This window comes from Epinephelus lanceolatus, chromosome 14 (assembly GCF_041903045.1).
Source record: "Epinephelus lanceolatus isolate andai-2023 chromosome 14, ASM4190304v1, whole genome shotgun sequence".
In the NCBI taxonomy this organism is placed as follows: Eukaryota; Metazoa; Chordata; class Actinopteri; order Perciformes; family Serranidae; genus Epinephelus; species Epinephelus lanceolatus.
Window position 1 is genome coordinate 32,704,308 of NC_135747.1, and position 18,637 is coordinate 32,722,944.

The following is an 18,637-nucleotide window of genomic DNA, read 5'->3' on the forward strand; positions in this document are numbered from 1 at the left end:
TGCACTTGGGCCTTGTTTTTGCTCTCGTCAGAGTATATCTGCAGATCAGTTGTTTTCCGGTTTAGTATTTCCTTCGTCTTTCTCTGTAGAATCTCCATTTTAACACATAAATGCATATGCGCACATACAAGATGAGATAAGATAAACGTTTATGCCACACTGGGGAAATTCACTCTTTACAGCAGCTCAAGAGTCAAAAGCAAAGGGGAAAGATAAAAAACCGATTGACTGAATAAAAATGCATACGCTAAAATAAAAATACAATTATAGATTTAAACACTATGTACACATTTCATGTGTACAGATTCTTTATGTCCATGTTGGATGGATAATTGTAATACACACATAATCTGTACTGTACTGGAAAATATATGAATATTATTGCACGGCAAGCAGTAATTATTATTGCATAAGCAGGATGTTGCACAGAATAGTTGCACAGTATATATATATATATATAAAGGATATGTATACAGACCAATAACTTCTACAGTATAAGTGTGATGTGTATCTAATATAAGATAGAATGAAATAAAATAATACAAAATTTGTGTATATATATATTATATTATTATTATATTATATATCATAATGATGTATTTGGTCAGGATTATTTTGTTTTAAGGACCTTGTGTATAAGCCCCAAAGCTGTCACTTTAACAGATACATGAAGCCAACAGTGTTACAGATTCATGTCCCATGGGCAGTTTGGGGACTTCCAGGGGTGAGGGTGTTTTGCATATTGATGAGGCACACAACACATTTGGTGTGGGTGGCATGTAATGAAAGTAAGATTAAAATATTTTGCCAGTGAACTGTTTATGATTTAAATGTGTCCCTTCAAGCCTTTATTCCTGCCAGCTGCTTGCTTACTGCATCTACAAGACAGCAGATATTTAGAAAACGGATCCCCCCCCCAAGTTGTGGTTGGTTGCTTCAGCTCTTCTGTAAAGTTTGATGGTTTAGTTTGTAGTGTTGCATCTTAAGATAACTAACTCTAAAACAGCTGCATGGATCATCATTTGGCTGCCCACAATCTCAACTAAACCCAAACAATCTAAATTAAACTGTGTTTATTGCAGGGCTATTGTATTAGACTGCATTGCACTATACGGGTATCTCTACAGTATGTTTATGGTCAGTTGTATTTTCAATAATAAGGTGGGTCCTTGCTGAAGCAGAGTGCATATAATAGGACAAGTGAGTAATGACTCCTTTGTATTCGGGGCACTTGGCTGACTCATCCACGGCCATTTGCTGTACATTGATTTAAAACCACAAGTTCACTGCCTGACTAATGGCACTTTGACTATTATAACTGGAAGGAATATGGCAGTGTGCACTACCACTTAAATACAATATTAGTAGCCGTAGAGTGGGTTGAGGCCCTGTTTCAATATGAAGTTGTAACACCATCACTATTGCAGGTGATATTGCACTGACATGTGTTGAATTAGTTTGCATTTGATCAAATTACCACACAACAAATTTGGGTCTATGAAATATTCCAGGAGTGATGTACACAATGCACAAAGAGGGAGAGGAAGAAGAGGCCTCCAGTTAAAGGTTTGGTTCACAATTTGATGAAGTCTGTCTAAAAACAATCATCAGGTGGCCATTCCAACATTGCTCCACTCGCTGTAATCTTTCATCCTGTTCATTCTTCGTAGTGTGCTTTCAGTGTAAGTGATGACGGACAAGTTCCACAGTCCTGTGCTGAAATACACTCTAAAATTTATCTGAAGTTAATGTGAGGTTTCACTGGTCTGCCTGTCTATTTGCAGATTAAGAGGATATGTTGCAACTTTGCAGTTCTTTAGTAGGAAATTCCCTCTTTGTTCTATAGAAAGTGTGGTTTATCCACTGTCTTTGGTGTTTCCCCCCAGACCTATGGCGGAAGAATATTAATAAAAACAGGGAAATGTATACTAAAAACACTGTAACTGTGGGAGATATGCACTGTACTCATTAACTTGGCCTGAGCCTCATGTAAACTTTGGAATGTATTTTTGCATAGGAAATTATTCCTTAATGGCCAGTATAATGTATATACTTCTTCCACTACTACAACTACTACTACTAATAATAATGCATTTTATTTATAGGTAACTTTCAGAGCATTCAAGGACACCTTACAAGACACAAGACATTTATAATTATGATTTTTGTCTAGTCATTTTATTAACTTTTATTGTATATGCTGTACATAATATACTCTGTGTGTGTGTGTGTGTGTGTGTGTGTGTGTGTGTGTGTGTGTGTGTGTGTGTGTGTGTGGCAGCCATTGTCTTTGGCCTATGTTAGTAAAATGTATCTTCTGACTTAGATTTATCAGTTTTCAATAGATTATATTTTATGGAATGATAATATTCATTATCAATATTCAGTATGAATTCATATTTGTGTAACACTTTATTTACTTATTCATTCATTTATTTATTTGATAGGGATGATGCAATTTAACATAGTTCCAATACAGAGTATGGGACTGATGTGTTGCACAGAGAACTTATAGCCATTGCTAATCTTTAACTCTCGTCCCTAGTTAAGCTTTTACATGTAGACCCAGAATGTTATTAAAAATATACAGTGTAAAACATAATACAACCACACATTTTAAAAATGTTTTAAAATTTTATTTTCCTGTTCTTCCTCTTTTTTTCTATGATTTGTAAGTCCAGTATTACTATGTCATATAAATTCTTAAAATAAAAAAAGGGAGAAAAAAAATAATAATCTCTTAATGGTCTGTATAAACGAGAGGGATGATGACAGCAAGACACACCTGTTTAAGTGTTCATATTCATTATATTCAGATTTCAGATTTTTTTTAAATAAGGTATATACATACATATACATATATATTCTATTTGGACATGTAAATCAAATTATTATGTTGCTTTCAGTTTTCATGCTTACTTTAGTAACCTGTTTTTATGCCTGTCTACTACTGTATGATTATTTTGTTTATTTGCTACTTAAATACAATAATAAATAATTACAATAAACTGCCACTAACTAACTAATTAACTAACCTGTCGATTTGAAGACAGACTGGAAAAATATGTGAAAAATATGTGAACTTATCCCTTGACCCAACAATGAGCGTGCCCACAATCTCTAAGTGAGTTAATCAAAATGAAAGTAATTTTTTTTATTGTATTTATTTATTTATGGGCCATGAACACATATTTTCCATATCCAAGAAGTCTTGCATTACTTTTCTGCAATGTTAGTTTGTATGTAGTCCATGTTTGAATTTCACTGCGTTATGTCATGTCAATATTAATTAAACTATTACCTATTCATGTCTGACCACCCCGAGCGACAGGAGGCGATATAGTCAAGTGCGTCAGGTTGCTCCGTTTTATTCTCTCGGTTTTAATCAAACTATGGACTGGATCTTATCACTGGAACCGGAGTCATTTATCAGAATTGAGAGGGGTTTTATGCCCTTTCCATTCAGCGGCTGTTGTGTTTGCTGCGCTACTCTCCGTTGTGGTGCAAACTAGCTCACAGACAACGCTGGCTGTTGGAGTTCACACGGTCGTCTGGCCTGTTTCACTGAGCGGCATTTGTGTCCGACTGCGCTTCCGCCATGTTGAACTGATTCAAGTTGTGAGTGACTGCTGGGACCGAAGTGACAAGCCCCAGAAATCGGACTAGATAGAGTTAGGGGGCTGTTACCGCGCCGGTGACGCAGGAAAAACACCCAGAAGCAGAGGAAAAAACGTAGGAATTAGATCTTTCTAGTAACAGGTTTTGGCTCCTGCGAAACTGTCACTGATATAGGCCACGTTTATGTAATATACGACGACACCATCGTTCAAGGCTGGACGTAGCCCGTGAATAGAGGGGGAAGTCATATCAAATTCCTGGTGAGTTGTTAGCTAACTAGCTCGGTACGCTGGCTGGTGATTGTTAGCTGGCTACTGCTAGTGTTAGCGTCAGCTGGTGGTGGATGCAAGGTAACATTACTGTATTTGGGTTACTTGTGTTATCCAGCTGTTGGTGGTTTTATCTCTGTTAGCTAGTGCCTATTGAATATTTGACAATGTCAACGCGATTAAACTGCAATTCATGGTGTTAACAGTATGTGTAGTCTGATTAGCTTTGCCCCGCTAGATTCACTGAAGCCAAGCTAGCGCTAGCTAACCGCAAATAGTCCTCGACACTGTCTACAGACTGATAAGGAACATTTCCTTTAACGTTAAACGTCTTGTGTTTACAAGTTTCTGATATTTTTTTATCCTCTTCTCGCATTTCTAACGCATGACTTATATATTAATCAAAACCACATTGCTGTTAACATTTTGTATCACTATGGCTCCCAATATCTCATTTCAGTTTGTTTTAGCCAAGTTATAACTTGGCGTTAGGCGATACAGGTCAGAACACTCTAAATTTCAGGAAATAGACGCCTCCCCTGTCACTACCATATTCTACGTTATCGAAGACAGCTAGTTCGGTTAACTTATTTTGAAGGCTGAATATGATGTAAGGTGACGTTAAGCTTAATCGCAGAGTGTTCATTGTATAGACAGGGAAACTAGTTAGGTAGTTGTCGAGTCATATCAGCCAGCCGCTTGTCAAAATAGGAACGTTAACGCTAGCTACCTTTGGGTATTTACCCGCACGCAAGCTAACGGCTAAGTTAGCTAACGTTAACTGTTTATCTAGATTGCTGCTCGTTAGCATGCTAGCACGGCCGATTCTCATTGAAAATGGCGTTACAGGAACATGGTTGATCAACAATAACGCCGGGGAAAGTCATGTTAGATCGGTAATGATTTAGGTTATTAACTAAACCATCTCTGGGCGTAAGATTGCCCGTTGTGTAGCAAAGGTTTGCACGGCAAGTTTAACATCAGGCCCGGTCGAATAGTGAGGCCTGTGTGTCTCAGCGCAACGGGCTTTGGACGACAAGGCCGTCACTTGCTCTGCTGTCTGGGCGGATCGCCTTGCAGGCTAACCTAATGTTAGTTGCCGCAGCTAGCTAGCGGCAGGCGTTAACTATCTAAACCACCAGCTGTTAACGGTTGTTGACGGCGCTGGTTTGTATTGATAGTTACGTAATGCCACTGTGTACTTTACAATCACCTGGGCTGCCTGATTTTTGGAGATACTCCAAGGTAACGCTCATAATGCTACATGACCGATGTCTCCGTCCATTAAATGTTTTTTTTTAAATAACACTTAACGTTTCAAAGCCGGTTCAGTCCAAAAGGCCGCAGTTGTTCCTAGCTTAGCGCTTGTGTTAATGGTGGCTGCTGTTGTTGCCGTGTGTGTGCCACTTTTTTGACATTGTTGGTGAAACATAACATGTTTATTGTGCGTCATGAGTAACCCACCCTATACCCCCATTAGCAGATAGTCAGCCACTGAGTGGTTTTACTGATAGCAGCTATCGATAGTTACATGATATGGCATTTACGTTACGCTCTCTGCAAGCCAAAGACACTCCGGGTTTTGCCCATAATAATGGCTGTAACGTAATGTACTGTCTGTAATGACAGCTGCAGCCGAAATTGCTGATGCTGAAGCAAATGTCACTGGCCACCTGTAAAATAGGAAATAATCTAGTTTCGCTACCCATAAGCTAGGAAAATACTTTACCAGTAGACCAAAGATAACTTTCAACTGTTTGTTTCAACCAATTTATATCAGATAACAAATGAATAGCTACTCATTAAATAGATTTGTGTTCACATTAAGTCAAATCAGCCACTTTAGTGTACCCATGTTAACTTTGAAGGCACAGTCTTGGTCATTCCTCTGCAGCAGGGCAGAACAACAGCAGATATGGTTCTTAATGATGTTTATGTTCTCACAATTTGGCTTATCTTATTTGTATCTCAATTTTCCTTTTTGTATTATGTGCATCAAGCACTTGAATTCTATTCTTATTCGCAGTCCTTTGTTGATCTGGTAAACTATTGATGTTTCTGGGTATTAGATTCAGCAGACATGCTTTTAGAAAGTAAGTGAAATTGAGCACGTAATGACTCATGTCCTCTGGAGCTTACAAAGGGTTAGACCTAGATGTATTGTGATTTCAACTTCACGAAAGCTTTCAGCTGGTTAAACAGCATAAAAGATGTCTCGGATTTTTTTCTGTTTTGTCTAAAAACCACCAAGTCATACTCCGTTCCCTGCATGATGGCCCTCAGTGTATTGATTTTGATCACAGGTATCGCTGTGGAAGAGGGATCTGGCTTTTTTGGCAGTCTGTAAAACTGATACAACCTCTTTACACCTTCACTTTCAGAATACATTTAAAACAGCATTGACTCTCAAGCAGTGTATCATCTAAGTGTTAATTTTAATGACTGGAAGACTAAAAGGTGTGGTGCGTTGATTTGTGTAGTCGAGCATGTCACTTAACAGTACTGGTTTGATTTTGTCCATTCACAAGTCTTGTACATTGTCAGAAACAGGAACTATTAAATAATAGGGCTGCCACTAATAATTATTTTCATTGTCGACTTATCTGTCGATTATTTCTTCGATTAGTCGACTAATCATTTCATCGAAAAATGTGGTAAAATGTTGAAAAATGTCGGTCTGTCTCGCCCAAACCCCAAAATTATGTCATCTAATGTCTTGTTTCATACTCACGCCAAAGGGTTTTAGTTCACTGTCACGGGAGAGTGTGTAAAGCTGTCAATATCTGAACATAAGAAGCTGCAGTAAGAGTATTTTGGGGTACTTTTATAGTACTTTTCTATGAAAAATGACTCAAACCGATTAGTCGACTACTAAAATAGTCACCGATTATTTTAATAGTCGATTAGTCATCGATTAGTCGACTAATCGTGGCAGCCCTATTAAATAACCCCTATTTGCTTATTTTATGTTAGTATTACACCTCAGCTTTTCTGCTGCTGAAAGTCACTGCTGTCTCAAATGTCACAGGAGTTCATTCGTAGTTATATTGTGCAATTTATCTTGACAAAATATCTCTTTATTCATGTAGCTTAATGGATTCTGTTGGTTTTATTTCCCCACCTTTTTGGATGCTGACAAATTAGCAAACTTGAAATGAAATTGCATTCAAAAGTTACCCGTAAGTACGAAACTTTGATATTGAAATGCAGCATGGCCCTTCCTTGAAAAGGATATGTTTATCTTAAGGATTTGTTGTTGCTCAGACAGTTAAGTGCCAAGTGCTAAATTGGCAGGCTGTATCATGTTTTTCTGATAGTTATACTGACATTTAAAGGGAGATTCCAGTGTCATGCAAGCTTATTTTTCTAGTTTTGTCCATCGTTCCTATTACTAATAATTACATTACACCCACTCAGGTTAATTGCTGAGGTCAGGGAATGCTGGGGCATCTCCAAAAAGGAAGTCAGACAGGGCAGGGAACACATGCAGTCAGACAATCATGCGGGATTGTCTTTTTTTTTTTTAAGATAATTTTTTTGGCATTTTGCCTGTATTTGACAGCTACAGTGTGGAGAAAGACATGATGAAAGCGACAGGGGAACGACATGCCACAAGTGTCCACTGACTGGAATCAAAGCATTCGGTTGCCATTATGTGGTATGATCCTTAACCATTTGGCTAATGGGGCATCCTGATTATGCAGGTTTTAAAGAAACCTCCAGATTAGATAAACATATTTGGAGCAGATATCGAAAGCACGGTGACTGTATCACCCGAACCTTCTCTGGTAAACATCTTTTTAAGTTTACAGACCAACTTCCTGGCTTAATTCCTAGTGAGGGAATATTACTGACATCACAAATTTCACCTCCAAATAAAGTGGGTTAGGTAATCTGGCCAAAGTGCCAGCTTATTGGAGACAGTCTGACAACCCAGGGTTTTCTCCCCATCAGACTGAAACACGTAGCAATTCAACCATGTTCCCAGATTTTAGCAATTAACTCTGTGAACACAATTTTATTGTAATCGATAAAAAAATAATGGCCCAAACAACATAAATAAGATCCAGGTTGCAAGAGATAAAATTTGGCAAACACCAAGGTATCCAGAGAAAGTATGACAGTTACTTATGACTATTAGTTTCTCAGACTGGCATATTGAAATACTACTAAAAGTAAATGTAAAACAGTGTTTTCACTTCCCAATCCATCACAGCTGCCCTATTGCTATCATACACCCCTGAGGCTGCATGTTCATGTCTGCTCTTGCACACATTTGAGATGGTGCTGTCGACTGTGGTGGGACCTAAGATGTATTCAGGCAGGCTGTATCCTCTGGCTACTTGTTCATAGCAAGTGTTGAGGGACCTGGGTTAGCTTGATGCAACAGAAATTCAGAGTTAAAATGCAACAAGGCTCTTGTAGGATTATTTTGCGGTTTATCTGAGTTTGATATTATATGATACTGGCCACTGTAGTGTTGTCCCACTGGTTGGAAAACTCACATGACGTCTGAAAGAGATGTAGAAATGTCTGTTTGTAATTGACCTTTGAAGCTTCTCTGTGGTAATTTAGAAAAGCATGCAGGTGTGTGGGAGATCTATCCAGAACTGTAAGTGTAAGATGATAGGATGGCTGACTTTATTAGGTGTAATTAAGATATAATGAGCCAGGAAGGAATCATTAAGGATTGGTGCTGGATATTCTGAATCTAATTTAAATCAGTGATCCGTGTCAGCTCTCCAGAGCCTGGCTGAAGCATCCTGATTCATAACACACCTTGTTGGTCACTGAACACAACTTTTGTGAGGTAGCTTGTAGGTAACAACCAAGCAAAACCCATTTTAGAACAGATTGATGTATACGGTCATTTTGAAGTACAAGATTATAACCACCTTGTGTATTTAGTTTGTGAATTACAAGTAACATAACCAGCCTGCTGATAATTCTGACCTTTACCCTCTTCCCTGTTCCAGGTTATGCAATGGTCTCAGCAGCACATCCAGATCTCCAGGTGCTTGTGTCCCTCTCTCGTGTGTTCGGGCTCTCTTCCCTCTGCTCTACAGCTGAGGTGGCTGTGATTTCCCTCCTGGCCAGCGCTCCCTAAGAGGCCAAGATTGCCAAGATCTGCCCTGTGGCGAGCATGACAGCCACCACGCGTGGCTCTCCGGTGGGGGGCAATGACAGTCAGGGCCAGGGCCAGGCACCTGATGCTCAGAGCCAACCCCCACTGCCACAGAACCAGGTCAGTATCCTCTTTCCAACTAATGCTCAACATTAGACCTTTCTAGGGCTGTAATGGTTCGTATGTTCGTTTTGAACCGTCACTGTACAGGGGTCACGGTTCGGTGCATGCAGAACACACGGTATGTACCGATACGCACATAATGTGGAATCAAACTTCACAAGTGTGAGTTCCCTGTGGAAATCTTTAGCCGCACATCATTATCAACCGATGCACAACAAGCTGATTGGCGTGCCAGTCACTCACACCAAAGAGGTCTTTGGTCAGACTATGGCGAGCGCAAATTAAACACCAGAGCTGAGGGACCGGCCTGGGGGTTCCCGGTCATTTACAACAGCATTGCAGAGAGAATTATGTTTAAGAGAAAGATGGTGTGTCGGCGTTGCTCCATCATTGTAGGCTATGTGAATGAAAACACATCCAGCATGATAACGCACAGTCAATGGCATTACCCAAATGTGCCAATTACTGGAATGAGGAGAAACCAAACCAGAGCCCAACTCATAATTCTTGTTGCTTTCAAGTAGCCTTTAGACACAAAAGCGGAACAGGATAAACAATTACTGAAGCATTTTGCATTTATATTGTCCTGTAGCCAAGGTGGAACTAAACGTAACACTTCTTCTAATGCACAAGTTTTACTTTTTTTATGGTATTTCTTTTGTATTTTTCAGTTTCAGAGCATAAGAAATGCTTTTCAGTTTAATAGCCTATTGTGACCTCTTGCTTTTTGGTAAGGTGTTTGTTCAGTGTGCAAACAATGTAATACAGAAGTGTTTTAAATGTTCCTGATTATTTGTCGCAAAGTCAGTGGGCAAAACGCATTAGTCGCCTCTTGCCTCGCTACCTCAGTCCACAGGAAGAGGATTTCGTCTGTCATTGACACTTGCAATACTGTCTGTTCAAAATAAATGAGGCAGTGTTGTTAAGTGGGCCTAAAGGGTAGAGAAGTGAGCTTGTGACTGGAAGGTCATTGGTTCAATTCCCGGACCGGCAATGCAGTGCTTGGTCCTCCCTCATTACCACCACTTAGCTGCCCTTGAGCAAGGCCCTTACCCCAACAGCTGCTCAGTGTCCAGCAGATCATACTGTGGTTGTACTGGGCAGCTTCCAGGCGTGTATGGGTGTAATTGTCAGCGTTCCTGCAAAAGAGAGACTTCTTTTCAGAATAGATAAAGATTAAACAAAAAAGTAAAGAAATGTATCCTTATGTGGTTATCCGATTATAGTGCATTTAGAAACAAATAGATCCACACACTAAGTAGCTCCCATTAGAAGGATTTTAATGCTGTGTAATTTTTCAAGCCAGCGGCTCTTCCCCAGACTTGAGAAATCTGAGAAGTGAAGTCCTCTGCTCGGAGGATAAGGAGCTTCCTGACCTTATGGTCGCCACAACTTGCGGTGGGTCGCATTGAGAACATGCTGTCAAAACTTCACACCCGACCCGTCCATGATTCCATACTGCTGGATGTCCATTTCACACAGACATCGATTTGGTGCTGTTGCTACCTCCATTGCCGGCTTAAAGTCGAGACAACTCTGTCCCCCCATTCTACAGTTGCACCTTTCATGAAGAATGGTGAGGTGGAATGACCGTCTTTAAACAGGGATTTAATGATTATCAGAAGTTAAAACAGTAGTACTAACTGTCTGAAATTTTGCCGCTGTTTATTGTGAAGCTGGTAACCATTTCATCCCTATGCTGTATTGAACGCGTCCCGAACCTTGACTCGTAAACCAGGGTATGAACTGATCCATGACGTCTGTGTACCATTACATCCCCCAGATTTGTCTTATAGTGTGTAAAATTGTTGTTCTTATCTCCCTTTGGCTGGTTTTTGCTTTCATCCAGTTCCGTCTTCTCACATTTGTTTTAAATGCATTACACTTCCTTTCTGACAGTACACGCATGTATTTAAATTAACCTGTGCAGAGACAAGAAATGGAGTTTATTTTTGATATTTCTTTTTTTGTTAGTCCAGACACTGCAGCACCATTTTTTTAACAGATATTGCTCGTACCTAAACCACACACAGATGCCCAAGGGGACGAAAAGGGAGGGGAGGAGGGAGCGGAAAAGAGGGAGAAAGAGAGTGAAGGCAAGGCATCAATGAACAGAGCCTCCTGAGTGATGGATAAAGGGTGTGTGTGTGTGTGTGTGTGTGTGTGTGTGTGTGTGTGTGTGTGTGTGTGTGTGTGTGTGTGTGTGTGTGTGTATCTTTGTGCGTGTGCATGTGCAGGCGTGTGTTGGTTAGAGATGAGCTGTGGTGAGACGTGAGAGGCAAGCTGCCTATGTAGGTCAGCCAAGCAGAAGGAGCCTTCACCACACACCCCCACATTTCATATTTCTCAGTTATGCATCTCCCTCGACTATGTGTGTCCCTCTTTTACTCTCTCATACACAGCTGCTCACACCGTCACTGATGCTCATATACACTCTTTACATGAGGAAAGAAGTGAGGATGGGAATGGTCAAAATGGTGCTTAAATGTACATTCACAGGCGCACGTGGTTGCCTTTGTTTCTCAAACACTCTTCTGTCCAAAAATTTCTATTTGACAACAGCATAACGGAGATACACCCACATACTAACACATTTATACTTCTAACACAACCATGTCAGCCCTCACATTTGTTTCCTCTGGGTAGAAAAGGATGAAAAGAGCATTGCTCTGTATTCCAAATACTGGGAGTATAATGACTTGAATGGGTTTGTTTAAAGGCCTTTCAAGGGAGACACCTGCTTCTTTATGCCTACATGCATGTACGTTTAGTGCCCAGGACAATAGAAACCCTACCCCCACATATAAGAAGTGGGCCTTGCCTTTCCATTGGTTTATGGCACTATAGAAAAACAGGTAGTCAAGTTTCCCTTTTGCTGTGGAGGTCAAAAAGTCAGCTCCATCTTGATCCTAAACTTGGATTAATTTATGCAAGATAACACAGTTGTTAGTAAAAATACAGTCGCTCTCTGATCAATGTAGCGAGGCAGATTGATGCATCGAGATTAGGGCCCAGTCAGGCCTTTGGGGTTTTTGTGGGGGTTTCAGTTGGATTTTATCAGCTACACAAAGTCAGGCCCATTCCTGACCCTTTGTTTGTTTGCTCCGAACACACCAATGAAAAAAAAGCCCCACTGAGCTCCATTAAAACACTAGAAATTGCACAGCCTTGTTAGCAAGTGACCAGACGAGCACACAAATTAGATAGACAGCAGCCTGCCGTTCCAGTTAATGATATGACAGTGAGTGTCAGTGAGCTAACAGGCAAAGCTGCTATGTCTCAAAAAATGGTTGCTTTGCTGCTATTTCAGCATGTCTCCACTTCACACCTCTAAAATAATGCCGTTGGTTGTCTTTCATATATTTATGGGGAAGTCATATTTCATCATCCATATGTTTTAAACACAGAATCAAAACAGATTGCCTTGAGGCCTTTTGGTGGTTGAGTTGTTAAATACTCATGCCATGTAGTACAGCACCAAGCAAAAAACCTATCATCACCCCTTATCTCATGGTGTTTCCTGTCACTGTTATACTATCAAAAAACACAGCACCAGCAAATTAAACACCAGAGGATAAACAAGTTATCTGCAACAACATGGCTGTTAACGGATCTCCACTGTCAAGCCATACTTGAAATTCTTAACCCCAAAAGCAGTAAGAAACACTAACAAAGTTGTTTTCTGTTTTTTGTCTATCCAACATTTTTGTTTACTGGTGTGTAATGAGCACTACAGATAGTTTTAGTCTTGTGCATTTTTGAATAAGGGCAGCACAGTGCACTGTTGCCTCACAGCAACAAAGTACCGGCTTTAAACCCTGCTATGTGGAGTTTGCAAGGTCTCTCTATGTAAGTGTAGCTTTTCCCCAGGTGCTCCAGCTTCCTCTCACAGTACAAAAGCAGGCAGGTCAGGCTAATTGTTGACTCTGAGTTGTGAATTTGAGTTGTGAATGGTTGCCTGTCTCTTTCTGTCAGCCCTGTGATAGTCTGGTGACCTGTCTAGGGTATACCCTGCCTCTCCCCCATATCAATTAGGATCGGCTCCAGCCATCCACTCTGCCACCATATACAATGCACTATAAAAACTGCAGTAAAATGAAGTACTGCGTGTACTGAGTAGTTTGAAGCTTTGAAGCCTGATTCATAACAGTGGCATTTAAATTCTAAATTAACATTTCATATGTTAACTATGTTTGAGCAGGCAGCTGAGCCGTGGCTCTCACTCGTTCTTCAGAGGGAGACCATGACATTAGCAAAATAAAGTGACAAAAATCGGGCCAAACAACAATCAGCAATGCGCTCAGCCAATCACAAAAAGTCGCGGTGGTGGCTGCGTAGGATTTTTTCAGACTCTGAAGAACCAAACATTTAAATCTTTTTTTTTTTTTTAAAAAAAAGAAGCCTTTCAACGACATTTTCACTGCGGTCAAAAATGTTTGGTCTCTTGCTTGCTGCACAACATTATTACAGGTGCGTACCTGCAGGGCAGTTTAGCAAATATTTAACACCCCATAAATTACATTTTTTTCATTTAAGAAAGATGATTTGATTACAAAAAAGAAGACTAGCTCATATAATCAGAGGAATCACATTTTCCGGGGGTGATGACATCATAAAATCTGAAGACCTACATTCTAAACTTTATTCAAAAACCTTAATGGATGCTTCAAATGTAAAGAAACAAAACAGACATTTGGTACAGCCCTAATTACATTACATCATCCAGGTGTTTCAATTAGACTACATCCTGCAGGTGTTTATATTTTCCTGACAGTGTACCAATGCTTCATAAAGGATGCACAAAACATTTTATTAAAGCTGAATTCTGAGGGATTGAATCTGGTCAACTGTATGATGAAGTACCCTGAAGTGTTACACTGAGGCTAAGATGGTGGCGCGAGCAGTCGCTGTGACCCGGAGCTCCACAGCAATCAGCATAATCAGCACTTACACCAGATCTATAAAAAAAATGATGTTACCTCTTCGTACTTTTGTTTTTGATACCTGGTCTGACACAGTATCGCTGTCATGTTTTGGTTATATGATACATCCGCAGAGAAAAATAGGCATTGACTGATTTTGATTGTCTTTGCTTTTCTAGACATCATCTCCTAACTCATCTAATGAGAACTCTCCAGTGAGCCCACCAGATGAGCAGGGCCAGGGGGATGGCCCCCCTCAGCTGGAAGAGGAGGAGCCCGCCTTCCCTCACACTGACCTAGCCAAGCTGGATGATATGATCAACAGGTATGTACTCACATGCTGACGTAGAGGCTGCATCCTCTGTCACCTCTAATTCACCACACAAGATACAAACAGAATGTGGACTCTCACATAGATATATTGCTCTACAGTTTGAAAAGTAAAATTGCAGTCTGTATCGTGACAAAGGATATAATAACTATACTGTCATCTTCTTGTGTGTTGATTGACAGCTGTGATTTGCACCAATTTCAAAACTTACCACACACTCCAGTAGTTTATTTTACTCCAGACTCTTTCCCTCCTCCTCCTGACTCCGTATTTGTATGAAATTCAGTTGTGTAGTTTGTGACAAGTGCAGATTTTAGACTTAAGTCAAAACATTTTCAAATCAAGCTTAATTTATTACACCAAGAGCCTGCGTCTACTCATGTCTCTCCATTAACTTTGTGTGCCCCATTCAAAATTAGCTTCTTATTCAGCCTGAAACACATTACATCACAGTCACGTCCCCTCTTAAGAGCGAAGTAAATTGAGCTCTTCGGGGTGACATCATCCATGCAGCATCCATGCTTTTTTCCTCAAATACGGTGTTTTTTCTATTGATTCATGTGTTTTATTTTCTCCCAGGCCTCGTTGGGTCGTTCCAGTTTTGCCAAAAGGAGAGTTAGAAGTCCTCTTGGAAGCTGCTATTGACCTGAGTAAAAAAGGTAAGGAATAATACAGTGTGTTTGCACATCCTACAGTCTGCTTTAAAAAAGGCTTATCATGCAGTATGTATTGTTTGTCATCACAAATTCAATTTAAAGCAAAGAATAGGGCCTCTAACAAGTATTTTCATTTTAAATTAATCTGCTGAATATTTTTTAAGTCATTTAATAAATATTGATTATACACTGAACAAAAATATAAATGCAACTCTTTTTGTTTTTGCTCCCATTTTTCATGAGTTGAAATCAAAGATCTCAGAATTTTTCAATGCACACAGGAGCCTTATCTCTCTCAAATGTCACAAATTTGTTAAAATCTGTTTTGGTGAGCATTTGCACCTTTGCCAGGATAATCCATCCACCTGACAGATGCTACATATCAAGATGCTGATTAAACAGCATCATTATTACACAGGTGTGCTCTGGGATGGTCGCAATGAAAAGCCACTCTAAAATTTACAATTTTATCACTCAACAAAATGCCACAGATGTTGCAGGTTTTAAAGAAGCGTGCCATTGGCATGCTGACTGCAGTAATGTCCACTAGAGCTGTTTCTTGTGAATTGAATTTTCATTTCATTACCATACAGCCATCTCTAGTGCTAATATCCAGCACCTGTGCACAGCCACTCTGCAAGAGTGGGCCAAAATTCCACAGGCCACAACCAACAACCTGATGAATGTTAAAGAGATGTTTTACACCGCATGAGGCAGATGGTGGTCACACCAGATACTGACTTATTTGTTGGGGTGTCTATGATCCAAAAATGCATTTCTGTAACCCTAATTATGTGCAGTCATAATAAATGTCGTTTTTCAGGATAAAACTGCAAATTTTAAAGTGCCCTTTTATTGTGACCATCCCAGAGCACACCTGTGCAATAATGATGCTGTTAAATCGGCATCTTGATATGCCACATCTGTCAGATGGATGGCTTATCTTGGCAATGGTGCAGGTGCTCACTAACGTGGATTCTAACAAATTTGTGGACATATCTGAGATAGAGGAGGGGTATAAAATCCATACAGCATAGAATTGTGATATTTTTGTGTGGCAATATCGTATCGTCACACAGTGCCAAGTATTTTTTTTAACTCTATGAATTATAATTATGAGAAGTACAAATTAAACTTTAGATAGCCTATTAGAATAATATCAATTGCTTTCTCAGTCCACTAGATACAATGTGCTGCTGCTGCTGCAAAAATGAATGATGATTTATCTTATTAGATAAAACAGATGCTGACAAAGTTTTCCTTTGGGGACATAGTTTACAGTTGAAAAACGGTAATAAATCGCAATATATTTTATCGCAATACTCAGCATATCGCAACATATTTAAAATCGTAATAATACTGAATTGTGACTTGAGTATGGTGATGATATCGTATCGTGGATCCTCTGGTGATTCCCACCCCCAGCCTTTTGTGTTTCCTTAAAAGTTCTTTACCATGTGTTATTTCAACTCATGAAAACCAGCAGCAAAACAAAAGCGTTCATATTTTGTTCAGTGTAGTTTAGACCATAAAATATAATAAAATATCAACAGCCCAGCACACATTCCCAGAGCCCAAGGTTTTTTTTTTTTCAAATAGCATTTTTAGTTTGTTTTAAAATAGTGTTAACACATCAAACAAAATAAGTCATTTACAATTATATAGAACCGAGAACAGCTTCATTATGACATAATTTGCACTTGACTTGCCCCGCTAACAGTCCAAAACCCAAAGATTTTTAATTCACACTGAAACAAAAAGTAAAAAGCAACAAAAAATTTCCCTCAAGTGACTAATAGCATAATTATTTCACCACTAAAATCAAGCCTTCTTCCACCTCATACTTCCCCCTGTACTGAACTGAATATACACATCATTACTGTTACTCTGTCTGCACTAGTTGTTGTAATGTTATGAGAATAAATATTTTGTTGACAAACATTACATTCAGGCTGTTGAAATATGTCCTTGAAAATAATATTTGCTCTCTGACTCGACTCTGTTATTAAAAATATATGTTTTGTACTTTATATATGAAATGTGTTTGATATATAGCCTTGCTGAGATTAAAGTTAGTTGGAGATACTATAAGTCTGCAGACTTGAGTTAGGCTTTAAACGTCCTTTCATTTGTGTCTTTCATTTCACTTTGTTGTACATGGTGTATGAACTGCGTGGTATTAAATGAGAGATGTCTTTCTTTGCAGGACTGGATGTGAAGTGTGAGGCATGTCAGAGGTTTTTCCGAGATGGTCTGACCATCTCCTTCACAAAGATCTTGACAGACGAGGCAGTCAGTGGCTGGAAGTTTGAGATTCATGTGAGTTTTCATTGTTGCTTTGTATTATAGTGCCTGAAAAGATAACTGATAACAGTCTGGAGTTAAATCATTCATTCAAATAAGTAACCAACCCATAATACACATAATTAACTCAGGTCTTTCGTTTTTATGAAAGGAAATATGGCTGACATTTGTCATGCATATAAAAGCTCAATTTTAGAGGTAAAGAATAACCATCCTTGGAATTTGACCCTGCTTTCACTTCCTACAGAGCACGACAGCTACTCTGTTCTGGTGTAAATTGGAAGGGTTCAAAGGTGTTACGAAAGGCTGACAGAAATCTATATTATTGTCAGGTGGCATGACTCAGCACAGTCACCTTATTTCTTGTTCGACATCTTTGCCTTTATCTCATTGGATGCGTGCATTGTTCAGACCTTGGTCTTGCCTGTAAATTGAGTTTTCTGTTTGGTGTTCTTAGAGCTGAGGGAAAGAGGCAACGCCAGCAGTGATCAATGATCTTTTTGTTAGAAGTAGCTGAGGCTGGCTGTTGTGTTGTGTTAAGGAGATTGATCTCTGGAACCTTTTCATGGTAAACCAGCGAGACAGACAAGGACGGAAAGGAGCAAAAACATCTTTGTGTCTCCTGTCAACCTCAAATGATGTTAAGTGCATTTTGTAAAAATCTATAACCTTATTCAAGCACATTACGCAGAACTCTTCGCACATCTTTTTCATGAGACAGGTGCTTGGGAGAGGAGAGAAGAGATGAGAAGTTCCAAATAACCTCTCTCACATTGTCAAAAAAAAAAAAAAAAGATTTGAGACATTACAGTTCTAGACCTTCATCAGGCAAATAGTTTGTAACAATGAGAAGCCATCTAAAGTGGGGAGTGGCTTACTACAAAAGTAAAACACTCTGTATAGTGACAATCATTCCCCAAAATGCTAACATCAAATGGGCAGATTCTTTCAAAATGAATGCTTTAAGCCCCAAAGGATAAATCGCGGAAAAGCAGAAGTTGATGATATAAGGTGTGCGCGCGCGTGTGTGTGTGTCCCTTTGTATCGGTCTGTGTCCCCTTTCTGAATACGGAGGATTTTGCAGGTCCGTGAACGCAGCATTGCCGGAAATCTTCATGAGGTTTTTATTTCCTCTGCAGTAGTTTTTGTTTTTGTGGAGTTTGATTGGTTGGTTGGATAATCGATCAGTTGATTAAATCAGAGCTGATCTGGTGAGATCGATGGATGAAATCTGCTGCTGCAGGAGGAAGTGAAAACAGACTTTTAGACCCACTGCAATGAATGGTTAA

General features: G+C 39.6%; 1 protein-coding gene across 5 annotated transcripts in view; it reads left to right on the forward strand.

The window, feature by feature from the left end:
* Positions 1–3,474: 3,474 nt before the first annotated feature.
* Positions 3,475–18,637, forward strand: part of usp9 (ubiquitin specific peptidase 9) — a 58,184-nt gene continuing 43,021 nt past the window's right edge. For all 5 annotated transcript variants that reach the window (XM_033616704.2, XM_033616718.2, XM_033616696.2 and 2 more), the window contains exons 1-5: positions 3,475–3,878; positions 8,864–9,132; positions 14,237–14,382; positions 14,968–15,047; positions 17,251–17,363. In XM_033616704.2, the coding sequence (XP_033472595.1) occupies positions 9,031–9,132; positions 14,237–14,382; positions 14,968–15,047; positions 17,251–17,363 (441 nt within the window). In that variant the 5' untranslated portion in view covers positions 3,475–3,878; positions 8,864–9,030. The remainder of the gene's footprint in view (positions 3,879–8,863; positions 9,133–14,236; positions 14,383–14,967; positions 15,048–17,250; positions 17,364–18,637) is intronic.